The 18,915-nt window shown below is 34.1% G+C and overlaps 2 protein-coding genes across 5 annotated transcripts in view; one reads left to right on the forward strand and one right to left on the reverse strand.

Annotated features, from left to right (window-relative positions):
* LOC123702037 (calbindin-32) overlaps nucleotides 1–18,915 on the reverse strand; it is an 83,256-nt gene that overhangs the window by 29,612 nt on the left and 34,729 nt on the right. For both annotated transcript variants that reach the window (XM_045649697.1, XM_045649696.1), the window contains exon 3: nucleotides 13,007–13,092. In XM_045649697.1, the coding sequence (XP_045505653.1) occupies nucleotides 13,007–13,092 (86 nt within the window). The remainder of the gene's footprint in view (nucleotides 1–13,006; nucleotides 13,093–18,915) is intronic.
* LOC123702042 lies at nucleotides 369–7,256 on the forward strand. 3 transcript variants are annotated; one of them, XM_045649705.1, is made up of 4 exons: nucleotides 369–499; nucleotides 4,049–4,176; nucleotides 6,586–6,688; nucleotides 7,094–7,256. In XM_045649705.1, exons 2-4 carry the CDS (start codon nucleotides 4,049–4,051, stop codon nucleotides 7,223–7,225), a joined length of 363 nt encoding a protein of 120 aa, XP_045505661.1. In that variant the 5' UTR covers nucleotides 369–499; the 3' UTR covers nucleotides 7,226–7,256. The 3 variants fall into 3 exon arrangements, with proteins under 3 accessions (XP_045505661.1, XP_045505659.1, XP_045505660.1); XM_045649703.1 differs by having other exon boundaries at nucleotides 388–518; XM_045649704.1 differs by lacking the exon at nucleotides 7,094–7,256 and having other exon boundaries at nucleotides 393–518; nucleotides 6,586–6,846.

The raw sequence follows: 18,915 nt of genomic DNA on the forward strand, positions 1-18,915 counted from the left end.
TAGATAGTCCATTTATCACGGAGGGCTATAATATTATCATCATGCTTACGCTTAGTTAATGACAAAAGCCAGACGGACAAGATCAATGCGAACGTTTGTGAGGATGGATGTGTATGTGTAATGTGTTTGTTTGTTACTCTTTCACGAAAAAACTGCTGAACCGATTACAATGAAATTTAGCACACATATAGAGGGTAACTTGGATTAACACATAGGATAGGTTTTATCCCGGTAATCCCACGGGAACGGGAACTATGCGGGTTTTTCTTTGAAAACGCGGGCGAAGCCGCGGGCGGTAAGCTAGTATAATATACAATGTAGACAAATCTTTAGATGAATCACAATAGATAAGTGAAGATAATGTCTGTTTGTTATCACGCTGTATAAGAATCTGTCACGTATTGTTTATCGAATCCACAGTACTTACTGAGAAAACAGTGAAAATATTGTGTGGTTATTTATTTTAATACTTTTTGTGTATTCAGCAACTCTAAGAAAGGTCAGTTACAATGGTCATGGTATGTTAACAGAATCATGGTTTATCGAAACTAATTCTGAATCCCTAAAATAATATATAACTTATAGATTATGGATGATGGAGATAAAAATGGGTTTAACACAAGATAGTGTGCAGTCGCTATTTTTTGTGCATTAGAAAAACTATTTTTGAAGTCAAACTTCTTTATCGGGATTGGAAAAAAATTTAGTGTAACATTTTTTCGTTACGCGTGACATTTTTCCGTTACGCGCCATCTTTTTCTTATCCCTACCACTCGTGATTCGACATATTTCTGTAAAGTTGCATATAGTAAATTATTTTTTGAAAAATAAGGTCATAAAGAAGTTTCACTTCTTACGTGTGTACAAGAGTACAAGCACACTTTTTTTTACGCGTAGGTATTCAACTCATCCGCAATGACCGCATCGGTAGAACCGGGGGAGGAGTAGCGATATACTTACGCTCTCATATACCGTACTCGCTACTAAGCGCATCCTCTCAGCCCCCCCCTGCTGATGCGGCCGAGCACCTCCTCCTTGAAATCCTTCTCTCCAACACTAAAATACTCTTAGGAGTTTTTTATAGTCCCTCTTTAACTGTTAATTACTTTCCTTCCTTTCAACTCCTCCTTGACCGATTTATTCCTCTTTACCAGCACGTTTTACTTATGGGTGACTTTAATACCTGTCTGGTAAAAGATGACTCCCGTAGTAAAAAATTACTCTCCCTTCTAGATTCTTTTAACCTTCAAACCTTGCCTTTGAATCCTACACATTTCAGTCCCAACTGTAATCCTTCACTCCTAGATCTCATGATAGTTTCAAATATTAATTTAGTCTCTAACTATGGTCAGTGTTCAGCCGACGCTTTCTCTTACCATGACCTCATCCATTTATCCTACAACCTACGTCCTCCCAAACTCAAGCCTTCCTACCTTTTGCGGCGTAATTTTGGTGGTATCGATTTAGAAATGCTGTTAGACGATGCCAAGAATGTCAATTGGGATATGATTTATGACGCCTGTTCAATAAATGAAAAAAATAACTTGTTTAATTGCTTGCTCCTACAGATTTTTGATAAGCATGCCCCGCTAAGACGTATTAAAGTTAAGCACCTTCCTGCGCCCTGGCTTACTCCAGAATTAAAAACTTTATTGCACAAAAAGAATAACGCTAAAGCCAAGCTCAAAACCGCTAAAACCGATTTTGCACGGGAAAAGTACAGAAATATCCGGAATCGTTGCAATACATTGTGTAGAGATGCACAAAGACGCCATATCCATAATTCCGTCGAGAACGGCGACACATGTAAAATTTGGAAATTTTTAAAAACTTTAGGAGTTGGTAAATCCCAATCAAATAACATACCCCCCAATATAAATATCGAATTGTTGAATAAACATTTTGTATCTTCTTCCCATCTTTGTCCTGATCAAAAAAGGTCAACACTTCAATATCTTTCATCAACTGCGACTCCTACTCATCCACCGTTCTCTTTTAATCAATTCACTGTTAGTGATGTTAAAAAGAATATACTGTCCATTTCATCGAATGCCGTCGGATGTGACTCAGTTAGTCGTAATATGTTTGTCCCCATCCTTGATATAATTGCTCCTGTCATAACCCACATCCTCAACGTTTCCATTTCCTCCAGTGAATTTCCTGACATTTGGAAAGACGCTAAAATTATCCCTCTCCCGAAGAAATCTAATCCAAATTCCTTCTCAGATTTCCGTCCAATTTCCATTCTTCCTTTCCTTTCCAAAGTCCTTGAACGCCTTATCCACCAACAGTTAAGTTCCTTCTTATACAAAAACAGTATTCTCAGTCCCTTCCAATCTGGTTTTCGTCCAGGACATAGTACGACTACTGCACTTGTTAAAGTCACGGATGACATACGTAATGGAATGGAAAAGAAGCAGTTGACAGTTCTAACCCACCTAGACTTTAGTAATGCCTTTAACACCGTCGATTTCGACATACTGCTACAACTGCTTCATTCTATTAACATATCTCCTACAGTGGTTGATTGGTTTCACAGTTACTTGCACGGTCGCCGACAGCATGTATTATTGGAGGATAAGTCATCGTCCTGGTGTGATGTTGTTGCAGGCGTTCCGCAAGGTGGCGTTTTGTCCCCTCTCCTATTTGCTATTTTTATTAATTCCATAACCAATAATTTATCTTCTCTCTATCACATGTATGCCGACGATCTCCAGATATACACCCAGTCTACCCTCGAGAACCTATCCTCCGCAATCTTAAACACGAACACTGATTTGGAGAGAATTTCGAATTGGAGCCGGAGGTACGGTCTGAATATTAACCCAAGCAAAAGCCAAGTCATAATTATTGGTAGCCCCTATTTAATCTCGCGGATTGACTGGACATACATCCCCAAAGTTCATATAGATGGCTCCGTCATTGAATTTCAAAAGTCTGTAAAAAACCTTGGGGTACACTTTGACACGACTTTGTCTTGGTCGTACCACGTAAAAGAGACAAGTCGCAAACTCTACGCAGCGGCTAGTTCTCTAAGACGTTTACGGCATTTCTTACCGATTTCTACCAAAATTATGTTAGCTAAATCCCTACTTCTTCCGCTCCTTGATTATGCTGACGCCTGTTCCACTGATCTTAGTGAAGAGCATTTAAATACACTTGAGCGTCTCCAAAATTTCTGCATTCGTTTTGTTTACGGTCTTCGTAAATATGACCACGTTTCTCAGTTTCGTAATAAACTCAAGTGGCTTCCTATAAGACTTCGCCGGAATGCAAATGCGTTGAAGTTGTTATTTTCCATCCTCTTTGATCCCAATTCTCCCTCCTATTTAAAAGAACAATTTAATTTCCTAGATTCAGGTGTTTATACTCTTCGTTCCGCTGATAACCTTCTCCTTAGCTTTCCTCCTCACCACACTAGTTTCCTTGGTAAATCCTTTGTTATAACCGCTATCAGACTTTGGAATTCTTTGCCTATAGCTGTAAGACGAGCTTCCTCGAAAAGTTCCTTTAAAACTCTTTTAAATAAAAATTTCTCTGATTTAGCTTTTCCTTCAAAATAATAGTATGTATTATATCCTCTTTTATTTTTCATATAATATGTATTTTATTTTCTCTCTTTTATCTTTATTTTCATTGCCACCCGTGTACCCATTTAATATTAATCTTTATCCTTTACCTTGGGCAGCCTGGAAGAGATCGCTGATAAGCGATAAGGTTGCCTTATGTGCTGTGAATGTTTCCTTTTCTTTTAATATTATAGTTTGTTTTGTAATGGTACATAAACTGTTAAATATAAATATAAATATTGTGGCTCTTTATTTATTTCCATTTCATGTAACTACATAATGTGTTCTCCACAAACAGTAGATAATAGATAATTAAGATATATTATCTATGTACCTATAAGGTTTTAATCTCTACTTTTTTAAAGAGTGGTTTACCTTAGAGTTTTACAATTCTATCTGCAATTGCTTCTGAGCAACTTCTGAGTAAAAATTGTTTTATTAAAACTGGCACTTAAAAATTTTTTTCTTTATTTTTTCAGATGAAGATCCTCATAGTATTTTTGGTTTTGTTAGTGGTATCCCTTAGCAACGGTGCAGCTGTGAAATCTCAGCCGAGATACAATCTGACTGTGGGTTACGTTGCGGCGTATGACAGACTGTTGTATAGGTAAATTATAATCTTACATTATTAAGCTATTGCATAGCTTCTATCGTGGGCCTTGAGCGCGGGGACCGAATCGAGAAATTCCGTAACGAAAAACCTCACGCTCCCCACTCCGACGTGCGGAGGTGTGGCTTGAAGGCGTGCTATAGCTTTACCGCGGCAGTCCCCGAGTGCCACACGTCTTTTTATTATATTACACCTTTTTCATGAAACAAACATTTAATTAATTTATTTCACTCAACAATAATTTACTTATGTATCTGATGGTAAAATATATATTTGTTTGTATCGTAGCAGCAAACAAACAGAAAATGCTTACCTTTTTAACTGAAAATTGTTGTAGCTAGAGATAGATTATAATAGAGTTGTAGGAATATTTTAATAATACTCAGCTCTACAATATTTAAAAAGAACACAAAATTAACAACCCTCATTGAAAAAAAAGTACTTATACAGGGTTACTTGTAAAACACCAGCAACCTCGCAGGACAAGATAGCTAACATCATAAGTAGCAACATTTGTTCTACGACTTTTGATAATTTGTTAGATTTTATTTTCATACAAAAATAAATATTCATTTAATTTTCCGTTTGAATCCATGGTTTGAATATTATAAACTCTACGCGCATCCCAAAAATTACGTAAACAAGAAGCGAACGAGAGGGGGAAGGGGGCGTCGCGTCGTCCTTTCGATAATGAATAGAACATAGACTTACAAATGTTAGGAGAGTACAATAAAAGCTTATAAAATCATTTAAAAATAATTTATTTCGTTATGCCAATAGTCGTAGAACAAATGTTGTTACTTATGATGTTAGCTATCTTGTCCTACGAGGTTGTTGGTGTTTTACAAGTAACCCTGTATAGTTTGAAAGAACTTTCTTGTAATACTGTTCAGTGTTCAGCCCTAATAAAACACAAAGTTGACAACCCTAATAGTTACCGCGAACATTCATTCAACACGGATCTCTTACTTGGACTAATGCACTCGACCATTTCGATTTGAGGTTTCATGGAGTATCATCGATTACATTCATTACGACTGAAAGGTTTTACAGACTAATTATACGTGCATATAGTTCATATTGAGATTTTTAAATTGTTTAGACCTTTTTCTAAGTTACATGTCAGAAAATGATCGAATATTATCATGCGTGGTCATTATATGTTGTTAAGATACCCCGTTACATGTTGCATGCCTGTTAGAGAAACGAAAATTTTGATGGAAATTAATATGCATTAAAATTTTAAACAGGAAAGTTTGACTATTTGTTCGTAACGATTTTTAACCGACTTCAAAAGGAGGTTACCAATTCGGCCGGTTTTTTTATGTATGTACACCGATTACTCCGAGGTTTCTGAACAGATTTGCGTGATTCTTTTTTTATTCGATGCGGGATGGTGTCGAATTCGTCCCATACAAATTTTATTCGGCTAGGCCCAGTAGTTTTTATTTTAAGAGCATTTTTGTCTGTACTCGATGAACTAATTGGAATGTAGCAAGTAACTTTGATTCACTTCCCGGTAACCGATTGAGCTGAAATTTTGGATACGTATCTAAATTGGATAGCGATGAAACATTATCATGACATAGAGCTGATAATGGAATCGGAAGGTGGCCATAGGAACTCAGTAATATATTGACTCAACTTTATCGAGTTGGGCTCGTTTGATTTGTGTTGAAAATGACACTAAAATTAGTATGAAATAAAAATAACTCCGTTAAATCACGAACAATTTCTTTCTGTCTGTTCTATTCAAAAAGGTTTAACATACATTATCCATTAATTAAATCATTTATTTCATACACAAGTATCTGTAGAGTGGATTGTATTGTTTTGGGAATAGACTGTGAACAATTTCGAGAACATTTTCTGAGAGTGGTTAGTCTCTTGTGGGTTGAGCTTATGCTGTTGTGAATTATATTACTGTTACATTTGAATATTGCATGTAGATACATTTTTAATGAGCGCTGAAATTTTGTTACAAATAGGTATATGAATGATTTTAACGACCGTCGCAATGAAAATTTAATATTAAAATGAGTTTTCTTGAAAATCGCTACAATTATATTATTAGTTGTAGCAATATTATAAGTTTACATGTACTGTATACTGTGGAAATTTTCGATGGGCCCTGGAGAGAAAGTAAGATTAAATCTGTCTTCATTATTTTAAGTACCTACTTAAAATAATGAAGACAGTGAATTTTGCTAAAAGGAAGCATTCCTATATTTTTCAAAAGAAATAGAACTGCATTCAAAGATTTTCGAAATTTCGACCGGGAATCGAAAAAACTGATAATGGAAAAACTTGAAATTTGTTATTTTATTGGACACAAACTAGTCCTCTTTGAAGCTTTAATAAAATTGTGCAGAAATAAATGTTTAAATCGAATAATTGTTATTCCAGACAATATCTCCAAAAACTACCCATACCGAACGCGATCCAGTACCAGGACTTCATGTTTCGCGGGAACTACGGTACCCGTATATCTGCTGTGACCGCGCACGAGATCGGTTACAGTCAATACGCGTCAGCGTGGATCGTGGCTGGCGGCGTGGGTTATAATTATGTGACCGTGCGGTTACAGACCGCGAGAGGAGGCGGCTTCAATTTTGTTGTTGATGTATGGGGATATTAAGTTAAATAAAGTTGTATTTCCATCAGAAACTTTAGCTTATTTTTACGAAACAAGCATTGGAATAACACACGAAAGACCACAAAATTACATTTTCTGTATTTAAAATAAAATGTCTTGCTTAGTTTATACAAATTATTTTTAAATAATTGAAAAACCTGCAGTAAACTTGCAACTTGCAATCAAAAAGTACGATTAAGTCACTAATTATAACCTATAGGAAAATTACGATAGTCAGTTAGTTAAAATACCCGTATATCCGCTGTGACCGCGCACGAGATCGGTTACAGTCAATACGCGTCAGCGTGGATCGTGGCCGGCGGCGTGGGTTATATTAATTACGTGACCGTACGGTTGCAGAATGCGAGAGGAGGCGGCTATAATTTTGTTGTTGATGTATGGGGTTATTAATTTTAATAAAATTGTGTTTATTTCAAAATAATTGTTTGTTTGCTATGAGGCTAGTCTTGAGGTAGCACCTACCTACTTATTAAGTCGTAATCTTTGAATTGAAGAATGCTTCATACAGAATGCCTGGCTTATTGTGTATTTAAAAAGTATAATAATATTACTATATTACTCATTATAATTACTACTCTATCAATTTTTAAGTTACTTCTAGACTCGTATATCCGCTGTGACCGCGCACGAGATCGGTTACAGTCAATAGGCGTCAGCGTGGATCGTGGCGGGTTGAGTGGGTTATAATTATTATGTGACCGTGCGGTTACAGACTGCGAGAGGATGATGTATGAGGATATTGATGGAAATAAAAACACATAAGTGGAACTCATATTGTAATAAATAAACTTAATTCTTTACTACAAATATCACTTTAAAATTAAAACTAACAATGATAAATTAGTTGTAAGACAGATATCCGCCCTGACCGTGATCGAGATCGGATTTACGCGATACCTACCCGTTTTCACTGTTATTTTACTACTATACCTTTAAAAAATTGTTCCTTTACAAAAACTGACTGCATTTCTTTATAAACTCTACGTCCATGTTTAATAAATTTTCCAAGAAGTTCACTTTTCCCATTTAAACTGAAAATAACTGGACGTCAAGATGCTTTAAAAATTCATCGCTAAAATATTAACAAACAAGACTCTTAGAATTTCGGAGCTATTATGGGGATACTTGCCAAGTCCACAGTTAATGAAGGACTCCAATTTGAGTGCAGTTCATCGAATATTCGAGAACAACTTAACTAGGTACGTTGTTAATTTGTGTTTTATTCGGTTGTTTATATTATAATATGCTGAATAAAACAGTACAGCATTAACATTTAACAGCTAATATTCACCATCGTTGTGCAAGGAGCCGGATGTTTTTATAACCTTTGTTAGAAAATAGGTTACATTTTCAGGCTCAATAAAACCTATTTTTTACTTTCCCGAAGGTCACAGACTAAAAAGTTGTTTTTCCAACTGTACAATATCTAAATCGCAGTAATTGCGAGGTTAGCACTGGTTAGCACAATCAGAAAAAAGAAAAAAAAAAGTTTAATTGACATGTATATTGGCTTGGCGCCAAAACAAGGCTAGTGCCAAATGTGAAACAAAAAGATCAGTCACTTGCCACAAACGTATAGAAAAAGTTGTCTATGGGTCTGTTTGTTTTTTTCAGGTTGGATGGATTAACCTTGTAAGTAACGTGGAATAAATTTGTTTGAAGGACTAAAATGTTGGGCATGTTTACGAAATGGGAACTAACGGTAAATAAGGTTTTAGTCGACTATGACTAAACTAGAATAACGCCTGAACTACAAAATAAGACACAAACATTCAAATTTATCATGTAGGTATATAAATATTCATATCTAAATGAAAACAAGATCAAATGAGAACATTAATAAAAACGGACACATTAATTCATTTGAAATCGCGTTATTTGACAAAAGCTGATTTCTCTGAACTCGTTGGTTCGTTGAATTTTGGCATAAAATCTAAAAAGGGTAGGAAAAAATTCAATGAATTTTCAATATTGGTATTTATAATTGGAAACATTCTAACAATTTCATTATGACGATCCGAATCAATTTCATATTTTAAAATTAAAATAAGTTATGTAATCTATTAAGTAGTTTAGCTTTCATTTAATACAATTAAACACATTATTTGAGATAACCTTTTTTTAACATCGGCACTTGAATACACAATGAATTTAAAACTATTTACTTTTAATAATTTACCTGCGTAAATAAAACCTTCGCGTAAAACCATCTTTGCTTTCGAGTCAGCAAAAATGCTATGTTGTATTTTGCTTTTCAATTTTCATATTTACTGCTTACTCAATACGGAAGCTATTTGTCTGCAGTATCACTTCTATAAATGTTAGGATGCCGTTCAGAGACCAATTTGCTACTCAGAGATCAGCAATGGTTTCGAATTTTCGATAATGTTTAGAATCTAGACGTGAACTAATTCGGAAAGCTGGAAAAGTCATCTTAAACATTATGGTCGTCTACAACACCAGGAGATAGTATTAATAACTTATAATAACCTAAGAAAGAAACTAAATGTTGGTATTAGCACAGATAATATAATACGTACCTATCAGCTAAATACTGAACATAGCTTTTGGTGGCAAATCGTGGGAACGATATGGTCTCGATCAATCCTTACTAATATTATGAACGCGAAAGTGTGTTTCTTTGTTTGTTTGTCATTTCGCTACGGAGCAGTTTTATGATAGATACGATTTTTGATGAGACAGTAAGAAGGCTACAGAGCGACATAGGCTAATTTTTATCGCGTGCAAACATCTCATTCCCATGGGATGATCCATTATGATGCTCATTTGAATCACTCTGAAATTAACAAAAGCAAAAATGTGGTCAATTAGTTTGACAACTGTTAATTTTCTTAAAACCGCTGGCGGACTTGACAAATATTTAAAGATTTACCTACTACCTTATGATATGAATTTTTTAACTTCGTACTATCTCTGTAACGCTACGTACCTATTTATAAAAATCTTCGGCAGCAGCAAGTCACTATCTACTTTTACCAATATAAAGTTCTGTAAAATTCTTCAAATACCTTTGGGTATAGCTCAAAATGTTGTCTCAGCAACTCGATATTACAGTTTGTGCAATTTATTCGGAAATAAACGGTCCACTAGCGAGGATTTTATTAAATCTTGTGATAAACGGCGTAATAAAATTCCCTTGAATACGACGCGACGTGGGACTGAAAACTTTTGTATGAGAATTGTTTACTGGGTTCATGGAATTGTTATTCTCAGTAAATGCTAATGTAAATAAGAATAAAGTGATGCTATTCTATTTTCTATTCCGAGAATTGTAAACGTTATTTTTCATTGTAAATGGATAGGACGTTATATTGAACTGGATATAGGTAAATCATATTTTAAGGGGTTTTTAGAATTTGGTAGAAAATCCTAGTGTTTGAAATAAGAAGGAAGTGATATCTAATTTCATTGCACTATCCATATTCGTAATTACGCATTTTTTTAAGAAACAAAGGGAAGTTACTTGTCTGTAAGTGCTAATTTACTATAGAATTTATATTATAAGATGTAGATACCTACCTGTAGTTACACAGATTTACACGTACGTGTAGTACATACGTGTAACGTACGTGTGTCTCCTTAACAGCATATACTTTGTGAATACTAAAGTAGGTACGACATAATTATAATTCCTTACAAATTGGAAAACACAAATATATAATATTCATTGATTTACAGAACCAATTAACTTAATGGCTAATATTCACAAATTACATTATGATACCATTTTAATGACCTGCTCAATCATTTCTGACACAGTCGAACAATGCGAGCCATAACAATATCGTTTTTTCTCTTCTTCTTAACTATTTTTATAGTAAATGGTAGTAAATATTTTGGTGATAAGTATAATAAGAAATTGTACCACGAGGAAAAGAAGGAAGGTAAAGCTTTGAGAAAGCTCTTGAAGCATGAGGCAAAAGCACGTTTTTTGCAGGAAAGGGTGGCTCCGTATTCCATATTCAGTGGTGATCAGTGCCCTTCTGGGTTTGTGAGGATTGAGGGCAGGTGTGTTCCTATTGACTACTAGTTGTGCGCCCCGGTTCGGCCTGGATTAATGTTTTGTTACATTTTTTATTTTTTATACAGTTACGGGAGTTTTTTGAAATAAATGCTTTGATTTTATTAGTTGTTTTTCTTTTTCATTTGTTGAAATTTAATGAATAGAATACCACTGAATCTCTTATTGTTATGTATAGAGGTGGTGAAACGATTGTTTCAGAAATTGTATATTTTTATCTTGAAACGTGGAAATGGTAAGTAGGTAAGGCATTGGAATATTTTATACGATGGTATCATTTATCTCTTTTCTGAATCAGAATTTCCTTCTTATTAATTTCAGACAAATAAGTATGTAGATATATAGACTGAAAAACAGTTTACAACTATATTAGGAGCCTGGGTCATTAAATTTTTGTAACTTAAAATGTTGCAAATAAATGATTTATTTATTTATTTATTTATATTTAATTTAATTGTCGTGTAAAAATACGCTACCATACTGCTATGTACCTACGACGTACGCCTACGTAACAGTAGCAAGTTATTTTAAATCTTTGTTGTTGTCTGTGTTACTATAAATAACGTAGATATTTACATAACACAACTGATAAATTATGTACACGTATTTGTTGTAATAAAAAAAAATGACAAAAATTCTAAAATTCCAAATTGCGATAATATATTAAGAAAGGAAATTTTATTGTTATTTAATTGATATAAATCACTATCAATTTAACATTTATGCAAAACCACAACCATTACAACTACATCACTTGATTTTTGAAAAAAAAAATCATTTCGATACAATCGGTAACAACGTCAAAATGAAGAAAATAACTCTCATCATAATTTTGACAGTTCTACACATAGTTCTGTCTCGTTCTATTAACAATATGGATACAAAAGGAAAAGAGATGCAAGATAGCATAAACAAAGGGAGTGAAAGAAAGGAATGGTTAAGGACTTTTCCAGAATGGGCGTCTTTTGCAGCATTTGGGATAAACGGCTGTGCGAGTGGTACTACGCGGATAAATGGGATGTGCGTTCATATCGTATAAATTTTTGTGGCAATAAGTGACAATGCGTTTGGCAGTATAATATCAAGGAATATAGTGTAGTAGTGTAGTAGTGGAGTGTTCGTTTTGGATATTGTGAAATAAACAGGATTAAAATAAATTTGACATGGTTTTCTTCATAATATAATATTATCGTTAGTGCCTTTTTTCCTCCTTTCTTCTTAAATTGTTTTAACATAAATACTAAAACTTATTTACATTCCCGAGTGTAATTTTCAATAGAGTCGAGAAACTTATTTTTAACAGTGTTTTTGTTTATGATGTGTCTATAAACTTTACGGTACCTAGAGAATAGAGTAATTTCAAATATTATGAGCGTTCATAAATAAAAAAATAAATATTAAATGACTCCAATACATATAATGTGTGATCTTAGTGTGTGATAATGAAAAATTAATGTCCAAATATGACGGATTAATTGTGTTCGAATGTTAACGACATGTCATTAACTAACCAAACCGCAAACCGTCATTAAATGGAAATTTCAATATTTGATTAGAATTATTTTTTAAACACGTGCTTCTGTGTTTTGTACCAGTAATATTAAGGCTCTATAAAGTTTGTTCATCTGTCACAATGCTCACGTGGTCGTTTCGTTTAGTGGGTGCAAACTGGCAGAAAATTCGATTTAAATTTACTTCAGTTATCTATTATATATTACCTACAAGAAGGTGTACTTAATGTAGCTCAAAATAAATGCCTTTATAACTTATTTGAAAACTTGAAGCCGTACGAAATTCCAATCACTATTATTTTCTTTATATATTTTACTTTATTACATTTGTTTATAACTAGCTGTTCCGCGCGGTTTCACCCGCATTGCTCCGCTCCTGTGGGTCTTAGCATGATGATATATAACCTATAACCTTCCTCAATAAATGGGCTATCTAACACCGAAAGAATTTTTCAAATCGGACCAGTAGTTCCCGAGATTAGCGTGTTCAAACAAACAAAGAAACAATCCAACTCTTCAGCTTTATAATATTAGTATATTCCTATATTACATTTGTTTATAACATGTATCATGCAAAAAAATCATACTTATGTGACATCGTAAATATAAATTACTTACATCCGGGCTGATATCTGTGAAATTCGCGCTAGAAACGAATTCCTTCAGAAAACCATCCAGCTCCGTGCCTTCTATATATCCGTTACCTGAAAAAAAAAACATTTATAAAAAAGATCATGTATTCCGAGCACACGTGTCAGAAGTGAAACTTCTTTGGCAAGATTTAAAAAAAAAATTCAAAGATACCAAAATCGTCGCTTTAGTCCATGACGTGACGGTATTGCCATGACGCAACTTTAAAATTTTACTCTCAACCCGTTCAAAGAAGCTTCACTTCAAAAGTCAAAATCGAAAGCAAAAGTAGCGTTTAGCTACTATTATGTATTATGTGGCAAAAGCATGAAATGTCAATTTCAGTTAATTACAGTGAAACTTGGTTAAGTGGGACCTGGATAAGTGGGAAACCTCCATAACTGGAACTCATGCTGAGGTCCCAACACTTTGGCACTGAATTACCTCTGTTAGTGGGACGAGGTAAACCTCTACATCTGGGATTTGTTCTTTCGATTTATCATCATAATTATCTCTATAACAGAGACAGCGAGTAAATTTTATATGCATAAACCTCTGTAACTGAGATAACATTGTTTGTTTACTCATTCTTATTCTACCCACAAATTCCACACGTAATTCCAAGTACGTAAGTACAAATTATGAGCTTCAGTTTTAGTTTCCTTTAGTTCGTTCAGTTTTAGTTTCGTTATTATCTTTACTATCATACAGATGTTTATTTGAAAAATGTCAAAACGAAAGCTACAATCGTTATCATTACGTGAAAAACTGAAGTTAATTAATGGAACCCTCTGTAAATGAGACAGATATTTATTTATACCTGTATATCTGAGACACTGGGTAAGTGGAATACCTCTATAAGTGAAACGACATTGCAGGTCCCTTGATGTCTCACTTAACCAGGTTTCACTGTATATTCAACGTATAGGTAATACATATAATAATAGCATAAAAGCATTCATATTTTTTAAAACAATAAATACGTGTTAATTTCACATTATTGGATTACCCCGTCCGTCGCAATTATTCTAGAGCACTTTTTGTTGGCTTCCAGTAATCGTACTAATAATAGAATTTTATTTTAAATTCTTCGAATAATGTAATACATTCTTCGTATGTTTATTCGTTGTTTATGTAAACAATTTGGATGTAAAGTTTGTCTAAATAGTTATGATTACTCAAAGCCTAAGTAGTATTTTGTTTATTCTTGTCAATGTAATATAACAATAGTAATTAGTTTTGTACAGCGACAAATCGACCACAAATAGTTACGGCTATCATTGATAACACAACACACACAAGTAACTACACATTTTAAGATACCTCTACAATAATTGTTGCATCTGTTTAGGTTATAGGTACTTATTAAACTCAACTGTCTTTCTAATTACAAAATCTTGTGTTTATATCTACATTATGAATGTACGAATCACTAGCTGCTTGTCCAAAGTTTATTGGGCTGTCTCCGAGTAAAGCAAAAGCCTTTAACTGGATAAAGAGGTAGTTTTCGAATAGTAAAATATTTTTTAAGGCGGTCAAGTAGTTTTTGAATTAGATCGTAACATACAAACCCTTTCTCTCATGAAAATAGTGTATGCGTGTTATAGTCAAACCGCGATGCTCGGGCACTCGTAGGTTGGACTGGTCAAGCCCCAGGTCTGGCAATATTTCAGCCTTTTACTAAACAATTATCGTCAGTTATTGTCTAGCTGAGGCGTCTTAAGCGCGGGCGATGCGTATGGTGCGTTTGCCTACGGCCGAGGGCCGAGACTGCTGCTGACTTCAGTCAAAATTCAAATGTATTTCGAGGATTTCCCGATGGCTTTTGCCAAAACTGAGATAAACCAGTTATTCTGCGAAGAGATTGTGTTTCAGGATTTGACTATAACATATGAAGAGAATAGGTTTCCAAATTTTTTGTTACTATGACAGCATCACTTCAACATTAATTAACCCTTACCACAGAAAATATAATTCTATACAAGCACCCTTACCTACATTTACAATACCAGAATCAAGTGCAATGCCACACATATTGCATAATATATACCTAATCGACTTATACGTCAATATAAGCCGCTAAGTGGATTGATCCGACTCGCTTTTATCTGGATATCTGTGTTTTAATGCCAATGTCAATAATCATTTATTTTTAAACACGGTTGCGAGTAAGAAAAAAATATTGTCTGATTATTTTTTCAACCACTTTAGGCTGCGTTTCCACTAGAGACGTACTAGGGATAATGTTACGCGCAAGGATGTCTATAGCTGTGCTGAAAATGTGTAGGGGTGTCCACCAAAGCTGTGCGAGGAAAATTTGTGGTGCGAGGATGCGTTGCGAAGCTGTGAAATGCAACTATATTGAAATGCAACTATTGCTTAAAATGCTTATTATGTTTATGATCACGTTATCCTTGCACACATCTCTCGCAGAAAATAACAAACAATATCGCTTCATGTAGTTTGAAGCAATACTATTGGTTTTTTACACATTCCTCGCTACGCATTCTCGCACCTTCGTCTTATTATCTACTTTTTCAATATTATTTAAGCTAGAATGTAACGACCAAATTAAAAGTTCGTGATTTTTTTTATCGAATATTATGTCCACAAACTAGAACTAAGACTAAGTGTAATTAATGTGCAGGATTTCTGAATGAAACTTGTTAGTGTTTCAAATATAAATTACAATAAAAAAAAAGACGGGTTGCACTCCGGGAGTGCCGGCAGAAGTGAAAACTTGATTATTAACGTTCAGCATGTTTGATATTTTGGAATGGTATCCGTCTTACGCATGGAATATAAGGGCTAAAAAAAAAAACATCCGTCTTACGCTTTTTCGATCAGGCCACGTGTCCTGACGCGAGTTTAAGATTTTATACCCAACGCCGCTAAAGAAGTTTTAACTTCAAAAACCTCATTGCATTTCAAATATGAATAAACTTCATATACCTACCTACGTTTCATACGCTAGGAATTTAGAAACTACAATCAATTCCATATTCATAAATAACTATTCATTTGAATAGCAATGAGAATTCATCGTATAAACTGATGCAATGAAGGATAGAATTTTGTAACAGTGAATTTATGGAAGCGAGATGTTATCTAGATAGCTTTTAATTAAAAATCTTAATATATATTATAAAGGCGAAAGTTTGTAAGTATGGGTGTATGGATGTATGGATGTATGGATGTTTGTTACTCTTTCACGTAAAAACTACTGAACCGATTACAATGAAATTTAGCACACATATAGAGGGTAACTTGGATTAACATATAGGATAGTTTTTATCCCGGAAATCCCACGGGAACGGGAACTATGCGGGTTTTCCTTTGCAAACGCGGGCGAAGCCGCGGGCGGAAATCTAGTCATAACATATTTTACATGTCAGACTAAATACCAATCAAAAACTTCACTTCATATTTTTAATGATTAAAGAACATTCTTTTATATCAATTTGCAACCAACTATACGTCGAATTAAGTCTTATGTTAATTTAAACTTATATGCAGCAAAATGTCTGCGTATAATATTCCTTCTGAAAAAATAAACATACATTTTCAAATTGTAAGTAGAGAACCACGCAAGGACGCCAATCGATAACTATTTAAGAATTTTATACCACCTTGAACATGAACCTACGAACACCTTAATATTTGATTGCACACGTAATTCATTTTATAATTCCTCGTATCACGCAATTATTAAATTCATTCGAAGGTTTTACGATAACATTGGCCTTCTGGGTCTTACATGAGAAGTCAAGTTCATAGTAATTTCTTTAACAATTTATCGTGTATTAATAATTATTTTTAACTTCAACAAGTCAATAACTGCGTTAAAAACAACCGACTTCAAACATGCACTTGCAACATTTACAAATACCCACAGACAAAAATGCTCATAAAATAAAAACTACTGGGCCTATCCGAATAAAATTTTTATGGGACCAATTCGACACCATCCCGCATCGAACAAAAAAAGAATCACGTAAATCGGTCCAGAAACCTCGGAGTAATCGGTGTACATACTTAAAAAAAAAAAAAAAAACATACCGGCCGAATTGATAACCTCCTCCTTTTTTTTGAAGTCGGTTAAAAAAAAAGTATCAATATTTACACGGTTTCTACTACTTAAATATTAAACAATAATGACTAGAATTTAAATATGTAGTTAAATTTTGTTCAAGTTAAAATTATAAAAAAATACCAAGAAGAGCTTTAAAAAAGCTTTATTGATTGTATTATGTAACAATAATCTATAGTTAAGGATACATCGCCCATTTTTGCAAGTGACTACTATCAAGCTAATTTTCCGTTTGTAGCTTTATTTTGATGAGACGCCCAATAATTTCGTGTACGAAAGTCTCGATTGTGGTAGCTAACAGAGATAACAAGGATAAAAATTTTTGATTTGATGGTTCTCAAATATTTATTACTAACTGAATGAATTTTTTTTGTTCAATCTCAAGATAATTACCTAAATTATTCGAAAAAATATTTGTCCTACAAAATCTATGGTTTGTTCAAAGAGTCCCCCTTTCCAAAGTGTATCGATAACGAGGTCATCATAAATGATTACTAACAAGCTGATTTTTTTGTTTTCACTTAGTTAATGTTTATATAATTCAACAGACATATTGTCCTACAAATTGCGTAATAAATTTTTGAGAACCATCAAATCAAAAAATTTTATCCTTGTTATCTCTGTTAGCTACCACAATCGAGAGTTTCGTACACGAAATTATTCGGTGTCTCATCAAAATAAAGCTACAAACGGAAAATCAGCTTGATAGTAGTCACTTGCAAAAATGGGCGATGTATCCTGAACTACTATAGATTTATTAAAAAAAAAAACTATCAATTTAAGGTGCATAAGATAGCCATGAAGTCCTTACTCCAAATTGTTTCGTCTAATATTTTGAGCTCTAATCCATACTAATATTATAAATGCGAAAGTAACTCTGTCTGTCTGTCTGTCTGTTACTCAATCACGCCTTAACTACTGAACCAATTTGCATGAAATTTGGTATGAAGATATTTTGATACCCGAGAAAGGACATAGGCTACCTTTTATTGCGAAATATGTACCACGGGCGAAGCCGGGGCGGACCACTAGTTTGAATATAAATGTTATATGAATAAAATCAAAATGCCTGGCAGAGATGGCTTAGAGGCATAAGGCCGCCATTTGTACATTTTAAATGGTTTTGTTGTACTTTTATTTTATAAGACTGTTGTACAATAAAGAGTAAATAAATAAATCAATAAAATCAATTCAGGACAATTTGATGCATATATTGTTAAAGAAATAGATAGGTACCATTTCATGTCTCCAAGATCCAAGATAGCGACATTTTATGTGACATTTTATCCAGTTCAAATTGAAAACGCGAGTTTCGTAACATAATATTATGTGTATGTGTATTCATTTTGCAGCGTAAATCTCTTTTTGTTTCGTATTACATTTGGATCACTACATAGTCGCTTTCTCTGTCTCTATGTCCCTTTGTATGCTTAAATCTTTAAAACTACGCAACGGATTTTGATGCGGTTTTTTTAATAGATAGAGTGATTCAAGAGGAAGGTTTAAATATATAATTTACTAGCTTCCGCCCACGACTTTGTACGTGCATCCCCATTTTTCCCCGTTCCCGCAAGAATTTCGGGAAATCCTTTCTTAGAGGACGCCTACGTTATGACATCTACCTGCATGCCAAATTTCAGCCCGATACGTCCAGTGGTTTAGGTTGTGCGTTGATAGATCACTATATCAGTCACCTTTGAGTTTTATATATATATAGATTAGGATTTAGATTTTAGACCAAGCGGGCGAAGCCGTGGGCAGTAAGCTAGTGTTATTATAAATTTAAAATGTAAATCGGTCCCTGAAA

The sequence above is a fragment of the Colias croceus genome, chromosome 22 (genome assembly GCF_905220415.1).
Source record: "Colias croceus chromosome 22, ilColCroc2.1".
NCBI classification, from domain to species: Eukaryota; Metazoa; Arthropoda; class Insecta; order Lepidoptera; family Pieridae; genus Colias; species Colias croceus.

Coding starts and splice junctions, on each gene's coding strand:
- LOC123702042 (XM_045649703.1), top strand. Junction 4,177..6,585: donor TATGACAGACTGTTGTATAG/GTAAATTATAAT, acceptor TTGTTATTCCAG/ACAATATCTCCAAAAACTAC. Junction 6,689..7,093: donor CTGCTGTGACCGCGCACGAG/ATCGGTTACAGT, acceptor ACCGCGCACGAG/ATCGGTTACAGTCAATACGC.